Genomic DNA, 22,805 nt, shown 5'->3' on the forward strand with positions numbered 1-22,805 from the left:
ATAATGCCAAACACAAGCATCAGCTTATCAGACTTTCAAAGCTTTGCATTTTCTTCTCTTCACTCAACAAGTACAACAGGTACCAATGAAGGACACAGAGGATGGCTTTCAAGACACACTGTAATTACTTCAGTGTCGTGGTGACTCAGAGCTCACTGTCTCTTTGTGCTAGGAGTGTGCTCAGTATCGGCCAGGGGAAGCTTTAGCAGGATGGTACTAGTCACCACCTTATTTGTATGCCTTTCTTTAAAGCAAAACTAAAATATAAAACAAAACTGTATCTAATCTAAAACTGTCTTTGATGATTTTATTTAAAATTTCCAGAGCAAAGTACAATCTATAAATACAATGAATTATTCTCTCACTCTAGACCCCCAACAGGATTTTTAAACATTTATGATATTTTCAGATAGAATACTATTCCACTGAAGATAATCAGAACCAATACAGAAGCTCTCCCTATGTATTCTCACTGCAGTTAGAAGGTACCACCAGAACAAGGGGATTGTTCAGTTCACACTGTTCAATGAGCAGCATGTATACTTTCAATTTATAATCCGTTGCTTGGAGGGCTATTCAAAAGCACCAGAAAAATAACATTTAAAAATTGTGCCTAATGCTCTAACATAAACTCCTCAGTTATGAGGTTTCTATAGTCATTTGAAAAAACAAAACAAAAAACCCAGATAAACCAGAAAGGGCCTAAATATGAAGACATGCCTTCCATGGCTCTTCTGAGCAAAGTACTTTGGATCATGGGTATAGCCTTTGCTGATAAGACAGAGCAGCCCTCAGCCACAGGAGACTACTTAAAATAGCTACTGGGTTGGTGAGATGGCTTAGTATGCAAAGTCCGAGTTCAATCCCCATGACCATTGTGATGGTAAGAGAACACGGATTCCCACAAATTGTCCTCTGACTTCCACACACATGCAGTAGCATGTACATGTCCACATAGAGAAACACATTCACACACTAAACACATAATGGAATAAAAATTTAAATTCAAGTTTCTTAGTTACACTAGCCACATTTCTAATACACAATAATTACTTCATTGGACATTGGACATTGTACATTGGACAGTGAAGACAATATTCATATCACTACAGGACATCCTATTAGCATCACGAACACACACTGCTTCAAATAGCAGTCTCTCAAAGTCACAGAATGTTAAATTGCCATCATATACTCAGTTTTTTGAGGATTGACACTGTAATGGTAATTTTAGGTATAGTAACCACATGTCATTGCTTTTCTAGAACCATACAAATATTTCTTAAATTTGTATTACTTTCTATAACATGGGCCTATGAAAGTAAAAGTAAATGCAACAATTTAAGGTAGGGCATGGCCTGGCAGTAGCCCAACAGATATACCATGTTTTTTAATCTATTCATCAGCCCATGAACATTTTTAGTAAGACTTTGTTTATAAATGAGACAAAATCCTTTGTTATATATACCATATTGGGATTCTTGCTGTCAACTTGACTACATGTGGAATTAACTAAAACCCAAGCAGCTGGGTATACCTGTGAGGGACTGTTTTCTAGAGCTGGCCCTGGTAATGTAAGTGTGGTTGACCTGGATCTGAGGACCTGAAAGCAGAACTGGCCTCACTCCTTGCTGCTGCAGGCTGCACTGGGTGAGTTAGCTGAGGTGGTGGTGGAGAGCTTGTCTGGGTAGTGACCATGAGGGTAAGGCTGGTGGACTGATCAACCCAGCCACCACCCAGGCCCAGAACCAGGGCTGATCTGGCCCACTCCAACATCCACCAAATCTATGAGCTGCTGGAGCAGGCGAAGGGGACAAACCTACAGATACAAAATGGCAGGATCTACAAGACACAGGACAACAAGACGCAGAAGAACCTCAGTGAGAGCCCACTGGAGGTAGTGCAGCAGAAACCAGAGGCGCCGAGGCAATGAACATTTGCAAGTAAAGATGAATGAACTAAAGGGTACACTGTGACTCAACACGCCACACTGCAGTGCTCCTACTTTTGTTTTGTTGTTTATTTGGTTTAGATTGGTTTTTCATTGTTCTTTTAAATTTGGTTTTGATTGGGGGGGGGGTTGAAAGGACAGAGGACGGATGTGAGGGGACAGGGAGATAAGTGGGATCGGAATGTGAAACCCACAAAGAATCAATAAAAGTTAAAAAAAAATGGCCATGAATTACAATGAGAATACACACTGTCGTATGTGGTCATTACACTTGCAGTGGCTCATCTTCACTGTCAACAGGAGTCGATTTGGAGTACATAAGGCGTATGATTCTGAGTATGTCTACAGGGGTGTTTTCAGAGAGATTTAACTAAAGAATAAAGATCCTTCTTGAATATGAAAAAAATCATTTGAAATCTAAAGATCTACCTTTAATCTGGGCCATGCCTTCTGCTGGCATCCTATATAAAGACCATGGATGAAGGGAGCTTTGCTCTTTGCCTGCTTGCCCTCACTTTCCATGACTACTGGATTATTGGACTTTCCATTGGTAGACAGCCACTGTTTGAATAGCTGGAACACAGCCTGTAAGCTGCTCTAATAAATCCCACGTTCATTCTATCAGTTCTGTTCCTCTAGAGAACCCTGAGCAATACAAATATGTACCAAATTTTGATTCAAGAAAAAAAATTTTAGAAAGCAGCCTCTGTATATAGTGAAAAATCCTAGAGTTCTTCTAAGCAGAGCTTCCTTTCTTGGGAACTCTGTTGTACTAACCCTCTCCTGTGTCTGTTTGCTACTTACCATGCTCCAGGTGAATCTTCATGCACCACTGTGTGCCCTTGTTGGCTCCTGGCACCATCTCCGCTAAGAAGGGAATAAACCCTCTGCACTACTACTCGGACCCCAACTCCAGACCATGGGCCTGCTCTTTGGCTTTCCACAATGTCCAGAAGAGAATCCCTCAGGGGAGCACAAACTGCAAGATGTTGCTCTGTCTTGTCATGGCTGTGGGTCCAGGCTGTGCCAGTGGTGGCCAGGCCACTACATGTAATCTGTCCAAGACATGCAAAAGGAATAGTTTAAGTTTGGCTTATAGAATTCACACTGTCAAAAAATAGTGGCATCATGAGGTAACCGCCAAAGCACTGGCAGTGCACTAAAGAAACACAAACATGTAGATCTGGCATCTATCCTGCTGAAGAGTGGAGGTGGGTAAGGGGTACACAGCAGTTTTTTCTACTAACAGTACCAAGTAGACAGTCCTACTATTAATTACTTCATGGGGACAGTTTCCCTTTTTGGTTTGTCCAGAAAGAATGAATACAGTTTAATTCAAATTATTAAGTGCTTGAATATGTGATCTGCTAATTTGCATATTTATGTATTCTCCCAACAACTATACAATAGTATCAAGGATCATAAGCCAACGATACTTCTGAAATACTTGTCATCTTTTAGACTGTTCTTTACATACTAATATTTATTCTCACAATGACCTTAACTATTCTCATAGATAAAGTTGAGGCACAGAGAAATGGCGTAATGTGACCTAGCATAAAGCTTCTAAGGCAGGATGTGAAACAAGGCACACGCTTCCATAACCCTACTTTATTTTTCTTTAGTGTCAGTGGTAACTGTTTGCAAACATGTGCACAGGAACCTCTGGAGGACTGAAGAGGGGATCGGATCTCTTGCAGCTATAGTCAGTTACCATCCACCTATGTAGGTGCTGGGGACAGCACTGGGCACTCTGGAACAGCAGCAAGGACACTCTTTACAAAGCAGGGTTTCTCTGTATAACTCTGGCTGCGCTATGACTTGCTCTGTAGACCAGGCTAGCCTCAAACTCAGAGATCCACGTGCCTCTGCCTCCCAATTAACCTGCCAGGACTAAAGGCGTGAGCCACCACCACCTGGCAGCAAGAACGCTCATAATGCTGAGCCCTCTCTCCAGCCCCCTCAAAATCTGTATTCTTCACCAGTATGCCACATAGTTACTGTTATCTAACAAAATGTATCTTAATAGTTTTACATAGCATGAACTGTTTAAAAGTATACTTTTACAAATTTAATTTTTATTTTTTAATTTAATATCCCCCACTCCCGTGTGTATGTGCTTGCGTGTATTACCTGGCATGTGTGTGGAGGTCATAGGGCAGCTTTAGTGCCTTCCTCAAATTATACCTTCCAGATACTTCTTTTGATAGTCAATGGAAGATACTTCTTTTGATAGTCATATGGTTCAAAGCAGGGTGAAGGTTTGCCAGTTTCTGATTTTTCTCTCCTTCTGTCTTTTAATCTCAGTATTTTGTTCTATAGTTATTTTGCTAATCCAGAGATTTGAGGCCAGTGTACTGGGAACAGATTCCCAGAGTGGAGATTCTTCCTGGATACATATTCTGCCCACTAATAGTGAATTACTATGAAATTCCAAATTAATTTTGGAATAGCTCAGAGTCTCCACCCCATGCTCCATTAAATCAATCTCAATAATATAACTTCCAACATAATTATAAAGCTTTATCTCAAGGGATATAGGCACTAGGAAATTAGAAAATATAAGACTTATAACTCTTAATTTCAAGATGAAAATAGACAAAATACTTTCTAAGTCCTAAATGTGCTAACCATAGCCCCATGAAGCTGAAAACTTACATGCTGCAATAAACTGAAATAAAGATTAAAGCTATATAATGGAAAAATGAAAAATTATAATGAGACCATGACTAAATGCTCCTTGAGTTTTTATATCTTTTGGCATCATAATGATAACAACACACTCTAGCATATATAGACAGAAGATGAATATTCTCACATTCAAATCCAGATATCAACATTATTACAAGTGTAAGAATCATCAGTCAATAAGAATTTACCTGACTTCTGGATGAACTACTTGTTATGTCTTCAATTCTAAACATCTGAGCCAAAGTTATATTTCTTCTTGGATGAGATGTGTCCTGACAGTATACTTCATGCATTGTTTCTTTTGCAATAGCCTTCTGACAAAAATAAGTATTCAGAATAATAGAGCAAGTTCCGTTTGGGATAAGAAGTTTCTGCCTGAAAAAGAAAAAGAAATTTATCAGTTTATTTGCAACTTGGGTTCTTCTTATATTTTTGTGAAACAAGGAATGCTGCAGTTAAAGTCAAGACAGTACACTAAATTACAGTACTCCTAATGATGGGTGGCTAAGACCACTCATGCCAGGGCATGGAGTAGTAGCTGCTAATGATATTAGATACATAAGACCACATCAGTCTAGAAAGAGAAAGCCACCCCTAACAATCTGACAGCAAGAACCATACCAGTCAACAGGAAGAAAGGCCTATGACAATTAGGTATGACTCAAGGATAGAACCTTACTTTCCCAGTCCAAGTCTTCTTTTCTTTTCTTTTTCTTTTTTTTTAAGAGTAGTGAGAACAAAGAACTTCCCATTTTTATTCTTAAAGCAAGCAAAACATGAGGTGACTTTTACAGTTAAATGAAGCAAATACAAGTGCACTGAGGGACCTCATCTGGTGGTATGTCTTATCATCTGTGGTCATGTGATAAGAGGCAAGACTATCCCTCTTAAGCCTCTTCCTTTTCCATAGAGAGAATGTGCACATGGCATGCTATTCCCTTCATGTTCTTGCTTTCAAGTACATTCACTTACAGTTCATACAACTCTTTCTAGAATGCCACCTTGTGAAAAGAACATCCTGCAATCTGTCCATACTCTCCAGTGTACGTCTTATGTTAGTTATAGAAGGTCACTTAAGTCCCTAGGCTTCAGCCCTCTCAGAAAGACCCATGTTCTCTCAGGAAGAAATACAGCTAAGAATGAGAAAAGACTATGAGAATCAAAGAAGCACTCAAACAGTGAACTGGATATTATTTACAAACAAAATCCTTATGTTTTAAGCAGATCTAATCTTTCAATGAATATAATATTAAATGGTGAAGGAACTTGGACCCTTGATATCAGCTAGTCATAATCATCAACATTATTCGTGCTAAAAGAGACAAACAAGATAAAATATACCAAACAAAATTCTGAGGTTCTTCTCCATGCTCTAATGTGATACATCACTTTAATGCACAGTCTTTAAATCAAGATGTGCTGTTAATAAGAAAAACTTAAAAGCTCGGTTTTTGGAAGTAAGAATTTGATACATGTTACCTTATTCCTCTCATTAAACAACACTGATAGGTGGGGAGAAGGCAGAACACCAAGTAGTGGGGGGGGGGAGGGAGGAGGAGGGAGAGATAGGGGGATATTAAGAGAGATATTGAGAGAGAGAGAGAGGGAGAGAGAGGGAGAAAGAGGGAGAGAGAGAGAGAGACAGAGACAGACAGAGAGACAGAGAGAGAGAGAGAGAACGTCTTGGGACCCAAGAAATAATGCAATAGCAAGGGCAGCAACTTTCTGAACCATTGAGTCATCTCTCTAGGCCCTAATTTCTCAGCTCATACAGTTTAGGACCCCTTGCCTAGGGAATGGTGCTAGCTACAGTGGCCTGAATTTCCCAAATCCATTCATTACAATTCCCCATAGACACATCCATAGGCCAACCCAAAATAGATAATTCTTCATTGAGACTCTCTTGCCAGGATTGTACATTATACCAAGTTGACAAATCATGCTAACTATCACTGGCCCCAACAAGAGCCAACTTTCTCTAAACAAAGGCCCCAAAAAAAGGCTACCTCAGCAAGACAGACAATCTTAGGATAATAACTTGTACTGAAATCTCCTTGAACTATAAAAAAGGAAACTCTTTCAACTTAATGCTGAGAAGGTAATCAAGAAATTTTCTCTTTCTACATTTTTATTAAATACAAAAGTCCTAGTGAGTAATGCAAGGTGCAGGAAGGAAAGAATAAACACACCCACCAGAAAAGCAGCAGTCAAGTATGACTTCCCCACACAGTTTTGAGACAGGTTTCATGCTGTGCAAGCTGACTTCAAACTCTATATGATTGAAGACGATGTTGGATTTGTGATCTTAATGCCTCCATTTTTGCTATATAATGTCATGACCAATGATGGCAAAACACACACGCACGCACGCACGCACGGTTACCTTAAAATTTATTTGAAAGCAGGCTATGGCAGCACACACTTGTAATCACACTATTTAGGAAGCTGAGGAAGGAGGATCATAAGTTCCAGGCCAGCTCACATTAAACAGATTAGACACTGTCTCAAAAACCCAAACGAAAGTGAAATAAAACCAAATAAAATAAAGTAAGCCAGGTATAGTGGTTTACAACTGCAATCCTGGGACTCAAGAAGCTGAAGTAAAGTCTCAAGTTCTAGAAGAGCCTGGGCTATAGTGAGATAGGGAGGGTGGGTGAAGGGAGGGGAGGGAGGAAAAGAAGACAGAAAAAGAAAGAAAACAACACAAAATTAAGAAAAATTTATACATAAAGGCAAAGGAACTAGAATATTTTGAAAACAAACATAGTGTAGAGGACAATCTCTACACACAGGTAGACATACATGATTAATGAAATGTGTGTATGTACAGATGTATCAGTGAATCTCATTAATTTGTAAATTAATACACACTGATTTGTGCAATCATACTAAAATATAAAAAGCATAAGTGAAAAAAAACTAAGACCATTTGATTTAACTCATTCTCTTTTTATGAAAAACTGTGATGTGGCTTTTGAGCAGACCGTGGAAGCACCCCTACCAGCAACCCTGCTACCACTACCCTTGCCTAGGACCCAGAGGCTAACAGAAACCAAAAAATGGAACAACTGCCCCCAAAAGACAGGGCCAGATATTAACATGAAGAAACACTTGAAACTCCATAACCCCTGATTTCTAAACCTCAGCACAAAAACACAAACATAAAGAGCCAAGAGAGCACCCCAACACATACACACTAGAACCCAGTAAACCTATCTTGTAGTCCTTAAAAGATGCAATATAGGTGATGCACAAGACAAGGACTTCAGAATAGCAATTATGTCTTCAGGGACCTTAAAGAGGATATAAATAAATCCTTTAGTGAAGACTGTGAAATCATAAACAGTTAAATGAAATAATGAAAACAGTTCAAGACATTAAAGTAAAAATAGAATCACTAAAGAAAACCAAAACTCAAATAGACTGTAAATGAAAAATGTAGGATGTCAAACAAAAATGCAGAGGTAAGTCTCACCAACAGATTACAAGAAGAGCAAACCTCTGGTGTTGAAGACAATTCTAGACATTGATGCACCATCCACAAGGGCACCCAAGTTCATAAAAGAAACATGACTATAGCTAAAATCACTTACTGACCCTCATAAAGTGATAGTGGGTGACTTTAATACAACTCTCTCAACAATAGACAGGTCACTAGACAAAAAATAAGCAGAGAAATGTTGGAGTTAAATAATATTATAAACCAAATGGACCTAGCAGATATCTACAGACTATTTCACCCCACAACAAAACAATATGCTTTCTTGTGGTTGATATTTTATTTGTGCTGAAATATGGTGATATTTTATCTATATGTTAATAAATAAAGTTTGTCTGGAGATCAGGAAATAGCAAGCCATTTTAAATAAACACAAAAATCAGGCAGTGGTAGTACACACCCTTAATCCGATCACTTGGCAGACAGGTCTCTGTGTGTCCAAGGCCATACTAGGGAACAGAGCCAAGCATGGTGACGCACATCTTTAATCCCAGTACCAACCATAGAGACCTGGAGGTCTGTACAGACAGACAGTGACAACGAAGTGAGGTAGCTGGGCTAAGAGCCAATGAGACGACAGAACAGCAAGGCAATAAAGGCATGGGCAGACAAGAAGTAGCACACTTTGGAAGCTGTGGTGTGGTGAGGTAAGGTTAGCTGGTGGCTATTCCTATTTCCCTGATCTCTAAGGCTTTCACCCCTATATTTGGCTCTGTTTTTTTTTTTTTATTTAATAAGACCGCTTAGAAATTTGTCTACACTTTCTTTTTAGCAGCTCACAGAACTTTCTCCAAAACTGACCACTGATGCTGGATGTCTTTCTGTATGCTGTGAATATGTGTTGCTCCCATTGGCTAATAAAGCTGCTTTGGCCTATGACAAGAAAGGGTAAGAGCCAGGTGGGAAATCCAAGCAGAGACACAGGGAGAAGAAGGAAGGAGTCAGGGACAGACACCATCCAGCCACCCAAGAACAAGATGCCAGCAGACCAGTAATGCCACTGTCATGTGGCAAAATATAGATTAATAGAAATATGTTAATTTAAGTTGTAAGACCTAGCCAGTAGCAAGCCTGAGCCAACGGCCAAACATCTATAATTAATATAAGCCTCTGAGTGATTATTTTATAAGCAGCTGTGGCACCAGGCAGGATACAGAAAAGCCTCTGGCTACAAACCACATATTAGGAAAGAAGGCATGTCTTAACAGACATAAGAAAACTGAAGTTTGGAATGTCCTGCATCTGACCACCATAGATTAAAATTAGGTATCAACAACAGAAAGTAAATTGATCAAGAGAGAAATCAAGAAGAAGATCAAAACCTTTTAAATAATTGAATGAAAATGAAAACACAACATATCCAAACCTATGGGACACTTCGATCAATGGAATCAAATTGAGGACCCAACGTAAGTCCTCTTGGTTTTTGACAAAGAAGCCAAAAAATACACACTGGTAAAAAGCATCTTCAACAAATGGTGCTGATCAAATTGGATAGTTTTAAGAAGAAGAATGAATATAGATCCACATTTATCACCCTGTACAAAACTCAAGTTCAAATGGATCAAGGGGCTCAGCATAAGAGCAGCCACACTGACGGAAAAGAAGGGTAAGTAGGGGGTAATTTGAACTCACTGGCACTGGAGAAGACCTCCTGAACAGGACACCATTAGCATAGGCACTAATACCAATTAATAAATGGGACCTCATGAAGCTGAAAAGCTTCTGTATGTCAAAAGACACAATTATGCAGACAAAGTGGCAGGCTACAGAATGGAAACATATCTTTGCCAATTTTACATCTGACAGAGGGTTAGTATCTAATATATGTATATAACTAAGATCAAAAACCTGAACATCAAGAAATAACTGAATTTAAAATTGGGGTACAGAACTAAACAGGCAGTTTTCAAAATATGACTGTTCAACATTCTTAGTCATCAGGGAAACAGAAAGTAAAACTACTTTGAGATTTTGTATTACTACAGTCAGAATGGCCAAGGCCAATAAAAAAAATGACAGCACATGCTGGCAATATTATAGAGAAAGGGGAACACTTATTCATTGCTGGTAGAAATTCGAACTGTTAAAACCACTGTGAAAATCAGTGTAGCTGTTCCTCAAAAAGATGAAAATACATCTACCTGAAAATCCAGGTACATCAACGATTGGGCATATGCCTAAAGGACTCTACATCTTATTCCAGAGACACTTGCCCATCCAAATTCACTGCTGAACTACTGGTAATTGCAGGAAACTGAAATAGCCTAGCTGTCAATCAGTGGAGGAATGGACAATGAAATGTGGTACATTTACACTGTGGAATATTATTCTGCTGTTAAAAAATGAAATTTGCAGGTAAATGGATGGAACTAGAAAAAAAATCATCCTGAATGAGGTAAGCTAGACACTTCTATGTGGATGTTAGCTTTTAAGCCTTTGATATGTGTGCTACAAAATGTATAAACACAGAGATTAGGTACCTAGTTAGGAACTACATAGGAGCAGAGGATTCCACAAGGAAGGGGAAATAGAATATACTGTTGGGGAGAGACAGGGAAAAGACTAGAGTGGGAAGATTAAATGGGGAGGGGGATGGAAGAGAGAGATAAGGTAGAGAAAACCAAATATTATTGTTCTGCTAAAGGAACATAGTATTAAAATGAACCCTAATAACATCTCACTCAGGCATCATCAGAGAAACTTATTTTTGCAGTAGGTGGAAACTAACACAGAGACCCACAAGTGGATGATGTGCAGAGAAAGAGAGACTTGGGAGCACTCGGTGCCCTCGGCTCAGGGCTCAGGAACCTATGCAGAAGAGGAGGTAGAAAGACTATAAGAGCTAGACTCCAAGGAAAGTGTCTTCAGTCACAAAGCGAGTTACACACATGAGCTCATAGAGACTGTGGAAGCATGCACAGGGCCTGCACAGGTTCAAGTCAGATGAGGTTCCAGCACTGAGAGGAAGAAGTAGACATGGGTTCCGAGCCCTAACCAAGAAGCTATCTGTAATTGATGGCCATTGGCAGAAGGAAAATCAGCATTCTCCAATGGAGTCTCACTGGGCATTTATTTTTACTTGTTTTCTTTTTAAAAAGTTACTTATTTTGATTTTATGCATAAGAGTGTTTTGCCTATGTGTACATGTGTGCCCTGTGTGTGCCTGGTGCCCTTGGAGGGCTGAAGAGGCTGTCAGATCCCCTGGAACTGGAATTATGGACCCTGTAAGCTGCATGTGAGTGCTGTAAATAGGGTGTGGGTCTTATGTAAGATCAGCAAGTGCTCCTAATGTGAATATGGAGAAATCTCTCCAGGCCTTATTCACTGTTCTTAATGAGCAATTCTCATGGAGCAAGATGGAATCTCAATATAGTTTTAACTTGCATTTATGTGGTGGATAGTAAGGTTGAATGTTTTTTCTACATTTACAGGCATTTTTTTCTCTCAAAAATATACATTAATGCAGTGTTTTCATTCTTTTTTAAAAAAGATTTATTATTTATGATGTATACAGTGTTCTGCCTACACACCAGAAAAGGGCACCAGTTCTTATTACAGATGGTTGTGAGCCACCATGTGGTTGCTGGGAATTGAACTCAGGACCTATGGAAGAGCAGTGAGTGCTTTTAACCTCTGAGCCATCTCTCCAGCCCTGTGTTTCCATTCTCAAACAAATGATTAAAATCATTTTTTACATTACATTTAGATGGTAAATTATAAATATAGGGTAAATGAAACAATATCACACTTCTTGTTTATTGGAAAATGTAACAGTTGTGAAGTCATGATATACATAGTACTCTAGTTTAAATGATCCTTAGTTCTGAGAAATTATAGGCAGGAAATATGTGATATTCTATAAATGATGGCTTCAGTCCATTTTAGTGACTATTATTCTGCTCATGCATTCATATAACTGTACTGGTTTTTGATCACTGATTGTGAGACTGAATGTCACTCACTGGGTAACAAGCTGTAATAATCTGTAATGCCACAAATCCTGTACATTACAGCCTGGAAATCATATACATACAAGTAACATTATACACATTGATCAGGTTGTACTTATATATTTAGGAATACATATGTATTATGTAAGAACAACTAAAGGAAAAGATGTAATAAATTTGAAAGAAAATAGGGTGGTATACAGGAGGAGTTGGAGGGAATATAAGAAGGGTGAAATGTTGTAATTATATTTAAATCTAAAAAAACAAAAATAATTGAAAATGTATTTTAAATCTACAAAGAAAGATGAAGCCTAATTGCCAGTGATAACTGAAATTAAACCACTATATACAAACAGGTATACTGTAGTGTAGTCAACTATAGTTGCCATATATTGATAGATTATTAATAGTACAAATTTTATGTTCAAGGAAATATAGTGATCCAAGAAATGTTTACATTCCATTTCCTCTTAGACAAATATATTAAATCTAAGGAAAAAAATCTTTTCTTGGTACTTCATCTTCAAGTTACTGATACAAATTTACCAAAGAAATGCTACATATTTTGCCAAACATCAAAAAACATGCAAAGAGTTTCTAAGGTATTTCTTGTTCAAGTTCCAAAAATAAATACATTCTCAGATCTCTAAAAGAAACAAAATCAGGTATGTCAGCTTTTGAATAGCTCATGGAATTATGTATTTTCTTCCCAACACTAAAAATGTTAAATTTTATTCTACCATTTTACTGAAAGTACTTATGAGTTAAAAGAGTTTTATTGTGAAATCTTTAAGGTCTTAAGTATAGAAACATATCTGCAAATAAGGATATTTTACTTATTTTTCTATTTAAGTTCCTTTATTTTTATCTCTTAACTTATGCTCCAGCTAAGACTAAGACTATACTGGACAACAGTGAAGAACTATGGACATTCTTTTTTTCTCTATTTTATAGAAAGTTAAACATACATTTCTCATATACAGCCTTTATTTTGTTGAGATATGTTTCTTGTATTCTGAGCCTCTTTAGGGTATTTTTTTTTTAATGAAAGAATGTTGGATTTTATCAAAAGTCTTCTCTGCATTTATTGAGATGACCATGATTTCTGTCTTTGACTACATTTTTATGATGTATTACATTCATTTATTTGAAAATGTTGATCCACCCCAGTATCTCCGGGATGAAGCTAACTTAATACCAGAGGAAGTTTCTTGATTTTGTTTTGCAAATATTTTACTGAGAATTTTTGCACCCAGGACCACCAGACAGATTGGTGATCAATAATTTTCTTTATTTGGCTTTAGAGTCAGAGTCGTACTGACTGAAAAAAAGATTTTGGTAGCATTTCTCCTTTTTCTATCTTACTGAATAAAATAGTTCTTCATTAAGTGTTCAGTGGAACTCAGCAATGAATCCATTTGGACTTTGATGTTTTGGGGTTGGAAAGTATTTTTATTAATACTTCAATCGAAGTATGTGCTACAGATTTATTTAAATCATTTATCTTTTCTTAGTTTACTTTTTGTATGTCTAGAAGAAAACCATCCATTTCCTTCAGATTTATTGATTTTCTGAATTTCATTAGTATCTGTTGTCATGATTCCCTTTCATCTCTAATTTTGAATTTGGATCTTCTCTCTCTCTTTTGGTCAGTTTGGCTTAGGGTTTACAGATTTATTTGTTTTCAATGAACCAAACTGTTTCATTGCTTCTCTGTATTGTTTATTTTTTCTTTTCAATTTCATTATTTTATGATCTTTATTTCTTTGAGTCTACTGAGTTGTGGTTTGCCTTCCCCTTGTTTTTTGAACAGACCAGGATACACCATTAAGTTATTTATTTATTTATTGACATCTCTCTTATTATTTTATAAAATATAGTCAACTTCCCTCTTAGGACTACCTTAATTGAATCTCATAGGTTTTTGTGTTTTCATTTTATTCTAGGATTTTTTTCAATGACTCATTCATCATTCATTCATGTGTAATTTGATCTCTATGAGTTTGTGTATACTCTACAGTTTCTCTTGTGGACTTCTTTTATTCAATTTTGATGATATAAAAATTGCTACAATTTTCTTATATTTGTTAAAACTGTTCATTTTGGAGAAAGTTCCATGAGCTGTTCTAAAAAATGGGTATTCAATTAGGTCTATTTAATTTATGATGTGATTTAACTCAAACAGAAATTGCTGGGTTTTGTTGGGGTGATCTATCAGTGAGATTGGCATATTGAAGTCACCTACTATTATTTTGTTGTCTGTTTGCTTTACACACAATATTTGTTTTATGGTGAGCTCACATGGGTGAGCATGTGTTCAGTGGTATATTTGTTTTTTAAATTGTAATGTTCTCTTAATGTATTGTTCTCTTAAACACTTTGAGGTAATCTTGTTCACCTCTTCTGATTAATTTCAATTTGAATTCACTTTTGCCAGCTGAAATTTGCTTGTTTCCTAGTTTCATTTGCTTGGAATACCCTTTTCTATTCTTTCACCCAAAGGCCTTGTCTATCTGTTTTTGACAGTAAGGTACATTGCATGGAGACAAAAAACAGATGGATCCTGCTTTTTTTTAAAAAAAGAAAAAAGCAAATAAAACTTTGAATATAGTATTCTGCCTTTTATCTACCTTTTGACTAGGGAATTGAAAGCACGTACATTCAGAGTTATTCCTGAAAGGTATATTAATTCCTGTCGTTTTGTTGATTTTGCAGTATTTGGTGTATTTCTCTCATTTGTTTACTTAATTACTGTGGTGCCTATTTTTTCCCATAGCATCATGAATGTATTTATCTTTCTCTTTAGTCCAAAGGATTATTTAGGTGTCTTCTGTGGAGCTAGCTCAGTGCTCATGGATTCCTTTAGCATTTTTTTTTCCAAGAAAGATTTTTCTTTCTCTTTCATTTACAATAAATAGTTTTGCTAGGTATAATCATCTGTTTAGGAGTTAACTTCCAGGGCTTGAAATACATCATTCCGAGCCTTTTTGGCTTAAATTCCTGGTTTGTAAAGTTTCTTTTGACAAATCTGCTCTTATTCTGACAGGACTACCTTTATACAGAGAGTTGAGGTTTATGGTTATTGATACCTAGACTTAAAGTTGGCTTTATTACTTATGAAATTCATATATTTCTGATTTAAAATAGTATATCAAGGATTCTTCCATTTCTATCATTTACAAAATGTTTCATTTTAATTTTCAGTTATAGGAAAAATACTATTTGGAAAATGGATCAAAATCATTTGTTTATTTGTAAAGAAGGATTATTTATACATGGGTTACATGAAACCAGTTCCTCTGCAAGAACAACCATTGTTCTTAACTACTGAGCCATTTTTCCATCTCTCCAGGCCCTTTTTGGTAGATTCTTAACTAGGTGTCTTTAATTACTCAGTTTAGCATAGGAATGAATATTCTATCATGAGATAAAATGCTGCTATATTCTAGAAGTTCATGAATTAGTTGTAGAGACAGACACTGGAATATGTCAGGGTGAAGAGTATTGTTAAAAGCATAGAAATTTTCCCACAATAACTAGAAGGGTGACATTTATTCCAAAACCATTGTTTTTGAGATATTGGTAAATCATCAGCATCCAAGGCTCCTACTCACAGGCAACACTGTTCCAGGGACTTAATGCGCATAAAGTCCAGTTCAGTCTCTACGGACAGGCTTGTGGTCCAGCTGTAGTAGCAGCTATGTTGATTTACATTTTGTTGATCCATGGTGTATGCTTCTCTGGACTCTGAGTCTACATTAATGCTCACTCAAAGATTGTAATTAATTTTTAGTAAGTCTTAAGAGAAATTCATAGTGACTTTAAATCGTAGCCTGAGCTGGCAAAAGAAATAGCTACCTAGCTAGCTAGATAGATGATAGATGTTTTTGAAAGGAGATGTTAGCATTTTCATAAAACAAAACTAAATTTGGGGAACTACTTTTGTGACACAATAGTAAACGGGGACAAAAATAAAAACCAAGATGGTACAAGATTTAAGTATAAACTATAGCATTTGAATAGTGCATTCAAATCAAATGAAACAAACAATATATTTCTCTAATACATGAAATGTCCTAAATAAACTTTTACTTGAGAAATTCAGAACAAAAGATCCACTTTGTCCAAGCTGCATGGCAATAAAAGAGTCTTGTGAAGACAATGACCCCTAGGGTCGAAGATGAGGTAAACAAATTGGAAAAGTAAGTCCAAAACCAGAAGGCAAACACAAACTTAGTCTAGCTAAAACAAGCAAACAACTCAGTTAATCTGAAAAAGGTGCAAGCCTAGCTAAAAGACAATGTTTAAAAATGTTCTTGGGTTAAACTATGCTTTACAGAGGAAACAATTTCTCTCAAATGGCACATCTTAATTGGAAAGAAATTAGAGGAACAAGGGCAACAACAAGAACTTCATGAAGTCTCAACAGGACACAAAACCATCTACTGCCCATGACAATAAGTAGAGTCTGATACACATGTGTAATTACTTAACATTAAGAAGGAAGACACCTCCTGAGAATGAGTCAGGATCAAAGAAGTTAATGCAGAGGACTCATTCCAGCTTTGCTTGTTCTAACACTTATTCCTGACTTGCTCTATTCTTGGCCCAGCTTATTAAGAGTGAAAAGTAGACATTGTACCTCTGAAAACACGTCTCCTTGAAAGCACTAGTCTCAAACATCATGTTCTCAATTAAATTCTGGTTTCTTTAATATCCCGGGGCCTTGGCTACTGAAGAGACTCTGGCCAGCTTGAGCACAGAAGACACGGCTCTGGCAGGCCTTGCCCTTCTCCCCTATTCCCTCTGCCTTGATAAAAAAACGTTAGATTATATTCCTAAAGCTGCCACCAAACTCTGTTCCCTTATTTGGCCACTTCTGCCTCCTGAGGCTGAGTATCAAGGTACAGCCATCAAGGTATTGAAGTCCAGCAATCAAAAGCCTCCTCTAGTTCACTTAATTAACATGCCCAATTAAAATTAAACACCTCATCCTAACACAGGCTTCCCCTTGTATCTTTGTAAACCACCATTTTCCTATAGGCCATGTCTGTTTCCTCTCTCTCCAGAGGTGGTCCTTTGTCCTCTGTAACAAACACCCTTCCCCTTCTCCCTTGTTCCCTTGCCCTTCTCCCTAATCCTTTCCCTCATGTTCCTCATTCTGTCTTCTTCTCTTATTCCCTGCCCTCTATCTTGCTGGAGAAAATAAATTTCCTTTGTGCTAAGAACTCGGCCTTGGGGATCCTGAGCCCATACCAAACTCTTGTAGCTACAACATAGGCTATACCTCTAGCACTTCATGCACAAACATGCAGGCCTCCATGTCAGGAATTCAATGTAACTACACACTGTCTAGATTATTGCTTTCTGGAATTTTAGGGCTTATCTCCATTGCCTTGCAAAGCTTACAACCTACACATCTGCAGAACAAGCACTGCAAGGACAGCACCAGGTTCCACTGCCAGCTGGAGATGTAGCCTGGCCTCCTTGGTTTCCAGCAGGTATCCTGAGGATTCTATCTTTGAAAGTGTTTTCAGCATTCTCTTTTTAAAAAGAATTTGTATTTTATTTCCTAGATCTCTGGAGGGTATACTCATGGTGAAGTTAGTTTGCACCCGAAAGTCTTAGCTCCATACACCTCACATCTGGGGCAGGTGGGGGGGGGGGGTAGGGGGAGGGCGCCAGGACTCCAGAAGACTGAGCTAGAGGCTGGGAATATCACTCAGTCCTTCCTTCCCAGTGATACTCTAGGTTCCTCCAGCTATGCTCTACCTCCCAAAGGTTCCACAACTTCCCAACAGCTACCAGCCAGGGTTCAAACACAGGAGTGTGTGAGGTTGTATTTTATAAATACTTACATTGGCTTGTTTGTTTTCTTGGTTTTTTTTTTTTTTGAGTACTTTGTATATTCTAGATACTAATCATCTATCAGATATAGAGCTGCTGAAGATTTTTTTCCCATGCTGTAGGCTGCCTCCTCACTTGGAATGATGGTGTCCTTTGCTTTTAAGTTTTATGAGGTCCAATTATTATTTGTTGATCTCAATCCCTGTGCTATTGGGGGTTCTGTTCAGAAAGTCCTTTCCTGTGCCTGTTAGTTCCCAACTCTCTGCTCGATCAGGTTCTGAGTATTAGGTTTACTGAGATCCTAGACCCATTTGTGCATGGAAAGAGGTAAGAATCTAGTTTCATTCTTCTATACGCACACATCGAATTTGAGGAACACCACTTGTTGAAGAGGCTGTCTTTTCTCCAATGTATCTTGTTGGCCTCTTTGTCAAAAATTGTGTGTCTGTAAGAATGTGGGCTTATATGTGGGTTCTCAATTCTACTCCATTGGGCAATGCGTCACTTTTTATACCAGCACTATGCTATTTTTATTACTATAGTTTTGTAGTAACTTGAAATCGGGGATGGTAATACCACACACATTTTTTTTTTTAGTTGTTCAAGAGTATTTGAGCAATCCTGGTTCTTCTGTGGATGTCAGTTTTCAATCTTTAGATATGTGTTTCATTTGTAATACCTACAAAAACCAAGAAATTAGTACGGAACCATGGAGGGGGCTTCAAGGGAGAAAACAAAGGGAAAGGGGATTAATAGAAAGGGGAGGATTAACTGTATGGGTTGGGGGCAGGAAGAATGGGGAAGAGTAGAAAATATGAGGAGGGATAACTAACACAAAAGACCTTCTGAAAAAGTCAAATAAAAAATTACTACTGCAGAAACTTCCTACAACACACACACACATAAAGTGTTCAAGTGGAGTTAACCTATAAAAGGGCAACAATATCCCTACTAGATACCACATGCTAACAAATAAGTCCAATAACTCTTTTGGAGGTCTTGGACTGTGAAGTCCCAAAGATCACTCAAACATTACGAATGTTTACTACGCACTTGGTTATCCTCCAGAACTTGACTGTAAGACCTGGTTGCTGAAGATACCTCATAGAATTCAACAAGTACTGATGTAAAAGCTAGCTTTCACAGTGCTCAAAGGTGCTATGCATGTTGTCACAGGAGAGAAGTCACCATCTGACTTACACAGCTGTGAACTTTGCAAGCTATAACAATGATAGGCCTAGAAGACATGCCCACTGATTTAATAGTGGCACAAACATCGTGAGAGTACCACTTTTTAAAATTGGATTGAAGGCCTGTTCCACACTATGTAACCTATTCTTGGCACAGTTATTGGGGCCTAGAATTGTGTCTAGAAAAGTCATAGGCCCTATGAGAGAACCAATTCCAAATGACTTATTGCTACCTATGCTCAGGTAAACCCCAAAGGGAGAAAGAAGATTCCACAAGGGATCCGGATTCAAAGAGATGGCCTAGGAACATTGGGAGTTGGACTTTACTGAAATCTGGCCTACTGCTTCGGGCTATAATTATTTAATGCTGTTTGTAGACACATTCAGGACAGTTAGAGGCCTACCCCACCTCAAGAGAGACTGCTCCAATAGTTACTTAGAAACTTCTTCAGGAAATAATACCTGGATTTGGACTGCTTCTAGCTTTGGTGGCCAATATGACAAAGTGACTCAAAATCTGATGAAGATATTAAATATTAATTGGAAATTACCTTATGTATGTAGATCACAAAGCTCAGGTCATATAGAAAGGAAAGTATTTTTTTGCTTGTTTCTCCAGACAGGAGCCCTGGCTATTCTGGAACTCACTCTGTAGACCAGGATGGCCTCGAACTCACAGAGATTTGTCAGTCTCTGCCTCCTGAGTGCTAGGATTAAAGACATGCACCACCACCAACCACCTCGCCTCAAAAACAGCAACAAAAAACAAAATAAAAAATTGCTCTGATGGAACTAGGTAGTGTTTAATTGTGGCTTCTTTATTTCCTTCCTTCCTTATTGGGAAGACAAGAATGATAATTTTTAAGCTTATATGCTACTCTAGCTTTATTTATGTTTCTATGTAAACAGCCCAACAAAAAGCAATTTAGGGGAGAAAAAAGTTTATTTGGGTTACAGTCTGCCACTGAGAAGTCAAAATGGCAGGGAATTGAAGTAGCTAGTTATTTACATCCATAGTCAGGAGCTGATAAATGAATCCATACAAAACACTTGCTTGCTTATATAGTTCAGGACCCTCAGGCTAGAGAACGGTACTACCTACCCACAGTGGCCTAGGTCTTCCCATATCAATTAGCTTAATAAAGACAATGCCCATAGGCTAACCCCATGTAGACAGTCCATCACTCTGATCCTTTTTCAAATGATTCTAGGCTGTATCAAGTTGACAATTAAGGCTAACTATCATTTGTGCCAAAATGGAAACCATAAATCAGAAGTCTAATCTCTTGGCTTAAATAGTTTAATTTTGGTATCTTAAAATACCGCTTTGATCGGTCAAGGACGTATGTCCTCTGTTGCAATAGCAGCATGAAAACTATATGGATAACCTGTTTCTGATTGGTTGTGAAGGCTGCTTCAGTTTTCATACTGGGTACTGAAAATTTGGTCAAGAGACCCTAGGGGGACACCTATTATTACTGCAAAATGGCAATGATGGCAAACTGCCTTCCTAATAACAGCCTTATATTAGTGCTGTTATCAGCCTTCATTAAAGAAGTCTTCTATTGTGATGGGCAGCAGTTACTACATATGGGCCAAAGTACCAAGAATAAGTGAAGCTCAGCCCTAAACAGGTCATCTATGTCACCTCTCCAAACCCCAGAGACTAGCACAGAGGAGGGGGTGAAAAAGAATGTAACAGGCAAAGAATGAGCACCACATTTAGGAGAGTTCACTGCAGGTGTGGCTACTGAGATAAGAACTATACAAAAATTATAGACCGAAGGTCAGAATTTCATCATGGGTATGAGGGGGCCCATGAGACACCTACCTTCTTGAAGGGTACTAACAGTTATTGCTTGCTGTGGGTGGGGGTGTAGTTTTCTTCAGTGGCATAAGTACTGATAAACTGCCCATGCTCCAGTAAAAAGCCTCTCTCACCCATGCTAATGCAGACAACCCTAACTAACTGTTCACACACAAAAAGACAGGAAGTCAGGAGGGAGACTTGCTGACAAAGGGATTTCAATGGGGAAGGGAGAGTGCATGACAGAGACTAACTGGGGTAAGAACAGTAAAATCTATTACATATGAGACATACATACTGCAGTGTTCCTTATTTTAGTACTAGAGGATACTTCTTCAGTGTGGAGATAGCAAATTCTGGGACAGGCCCCAAAAGACCACTCTTTTTTCTGTCCCTTCCCCAAATTGAGAGGCTCTAAGGAAGTAAATCAAGGAAGTGACTCAATACACTACTTTTTAGGGTGTGAGGGCTGAAGCAGCCTCCATAGGCAATGGAAAAAAAAATCCATTCAGATTCAGACTCTGTGGCAGTTGCCAGGTATCTTCATACAACCACTGGATTCACAAAGAACAGACATTGTCCCATTTCTTATGACTCTAAAGAGGAGGAGTGCATCCTATAGCTATTCCCCACAAAGTCAGTCAGCTGTGCCCACAGCTCAGAGCTCCCTCTAGGGCAAAACAGTGACAATCAGGCCCACTGGCCAAAATGTTATTTCACTGCCTGTGACCTCTCCTTTTAGAAGTTCTTTCTTCACGCACAAAAGTTTAGAAAGAACAAGACAAAGGAAGTCTCCTAAATTTCCATCTGTATTTATTAACAAAGTAGAAGTAAGTAGTAATCCAGCTGGTAAGGGCAAAGCTTGAAGTATTAAAAGGGAGGGTTCTCTACCCCCACTCCCAGTTCCAGTAAGTGGAATATCAGGATTCTCCACAGAATCATGTGACCACAGGCAGCCAGCAGCTGCCCACTGGCACTCTATGTAAATGAACCCAGTCACCTCTTGGGTTTTCCCCTCTCCTCTCCCTCCTCTTTATGAGGGATACAAAATCATAGAGTCACTAACTGAAGTCTGCTCTGTACTTTTAATTGCAGGCAGGAAGCCAGAGTGCAAACACAATGACTGAATTCAGTTTTACAAGTAAACACTGGAACTGAATTCACCCTAGTCCGGGAAGAATGCCTCTGATCACAACTAGCAGGAAATCCAATTCAAAACAGGGTGTGTCATCCTCAATTCACACTGTGGCCTTTATACCGTTCACAAAATTCTTTGCATAGTAAAGTTTTCTTCTTAAAAATGTTCCCACAAAGACTAAACTTTATTCATGATATTATATTCAGAAATGCTTTGCAAGAAATTCCAACAAATACCACCTTTGGTAGAGATCTGAAGTTCTGTTTTTTCTCCTTTGGTTGAATATTGAGAACCTATCAATCATTCTTCTCCCAACTCCATTCTAATCTCCGAGTTTTCCCTGACATCATACCAACTTTCAATTCCCTTCTTGTTCTTTGGGTCACTTGGTAAGTTAGTATGAAAATGCTGACATCCTGTGAGAATTAACACAGCCACACACTGGCCCAACCACATCTTGACTGTGCCAGATGGTTCATATGCCTGTTTCTTGTGCCTCCAGAGCAGGCCAAGACTATCAAACATTTTCAAGAAGATATACATGTGTATAAGGGCTGCCAGCCTATAGCTCTACAAAGGGCCACAGGAAAGGTCTGGATCACACCAGCTGCCCCTGGCCAGCCTTCTCAATATGATGCTGTAATTATAGAAACCCAGAGGGATTTTGGTCCAGCATGTGAAACAGTAAGCTAAAACTCAGACACAAACATACCAATCTGGATACAGAAA

At 38.3% G+C, this 22,805-nt stretch overlaps 1 protein-coding gene across 12 annotated transcripts in view; it reads right to left on the reverse strand.

Moving 5' to 3' along the window:
• Window positions 1–22,805, reverse strand: part of Spidr (scaffold protein involved in DNA repair) — a 277,612-nt gene that overhangs the window by 89,611 nt on the left and 165,196 nt on the right. For 11 of the 12 annotated variants that reach the window (XR_013043623.1, XR_013043622.1, XM_015990343.3 and 8 more), the window contains 2 exons: window positions 4,831–5,017; window positions 2,756–3,006 (listed from right to left, as the gene is read on the reverse strand). Coding sequence is in view for 10 of the 12 variants with exons in the window: in XM_015990343.3 (XP_015845829.1) it covers window positions 2,756–3,006; window positions 4,831–5,017 (438 nt within the window). In the remaining 2 variants the exon portion in view is untranslated. Of the gene's footprint in view, window positions 1–2,755; window positions 3,007–4,830; window positions 5,018–16,736; window positions 16,878–22,805 lie in introns of all 12 variants that reach the window. The other variant, XM_076548370.1, reaches the window with a different exon arrangement.

Source organism: Peromyscus maniculatus, chromosome 12 (assembly GCF_049852395.1).
Source record: "Peromyscus maniculatus bairdii isolate BWxNUB_F1_BW_parent chromosome 12, HU_Pman_BW_mat_3.1, whole genome shotgun sequence".
Taxonomy (NCBI): Eukaryota; Metazoa; Chordata; class Mammalia; order Rodentia; family Cricetidae; genus Peromyscus; species Peromyscus maniculatus.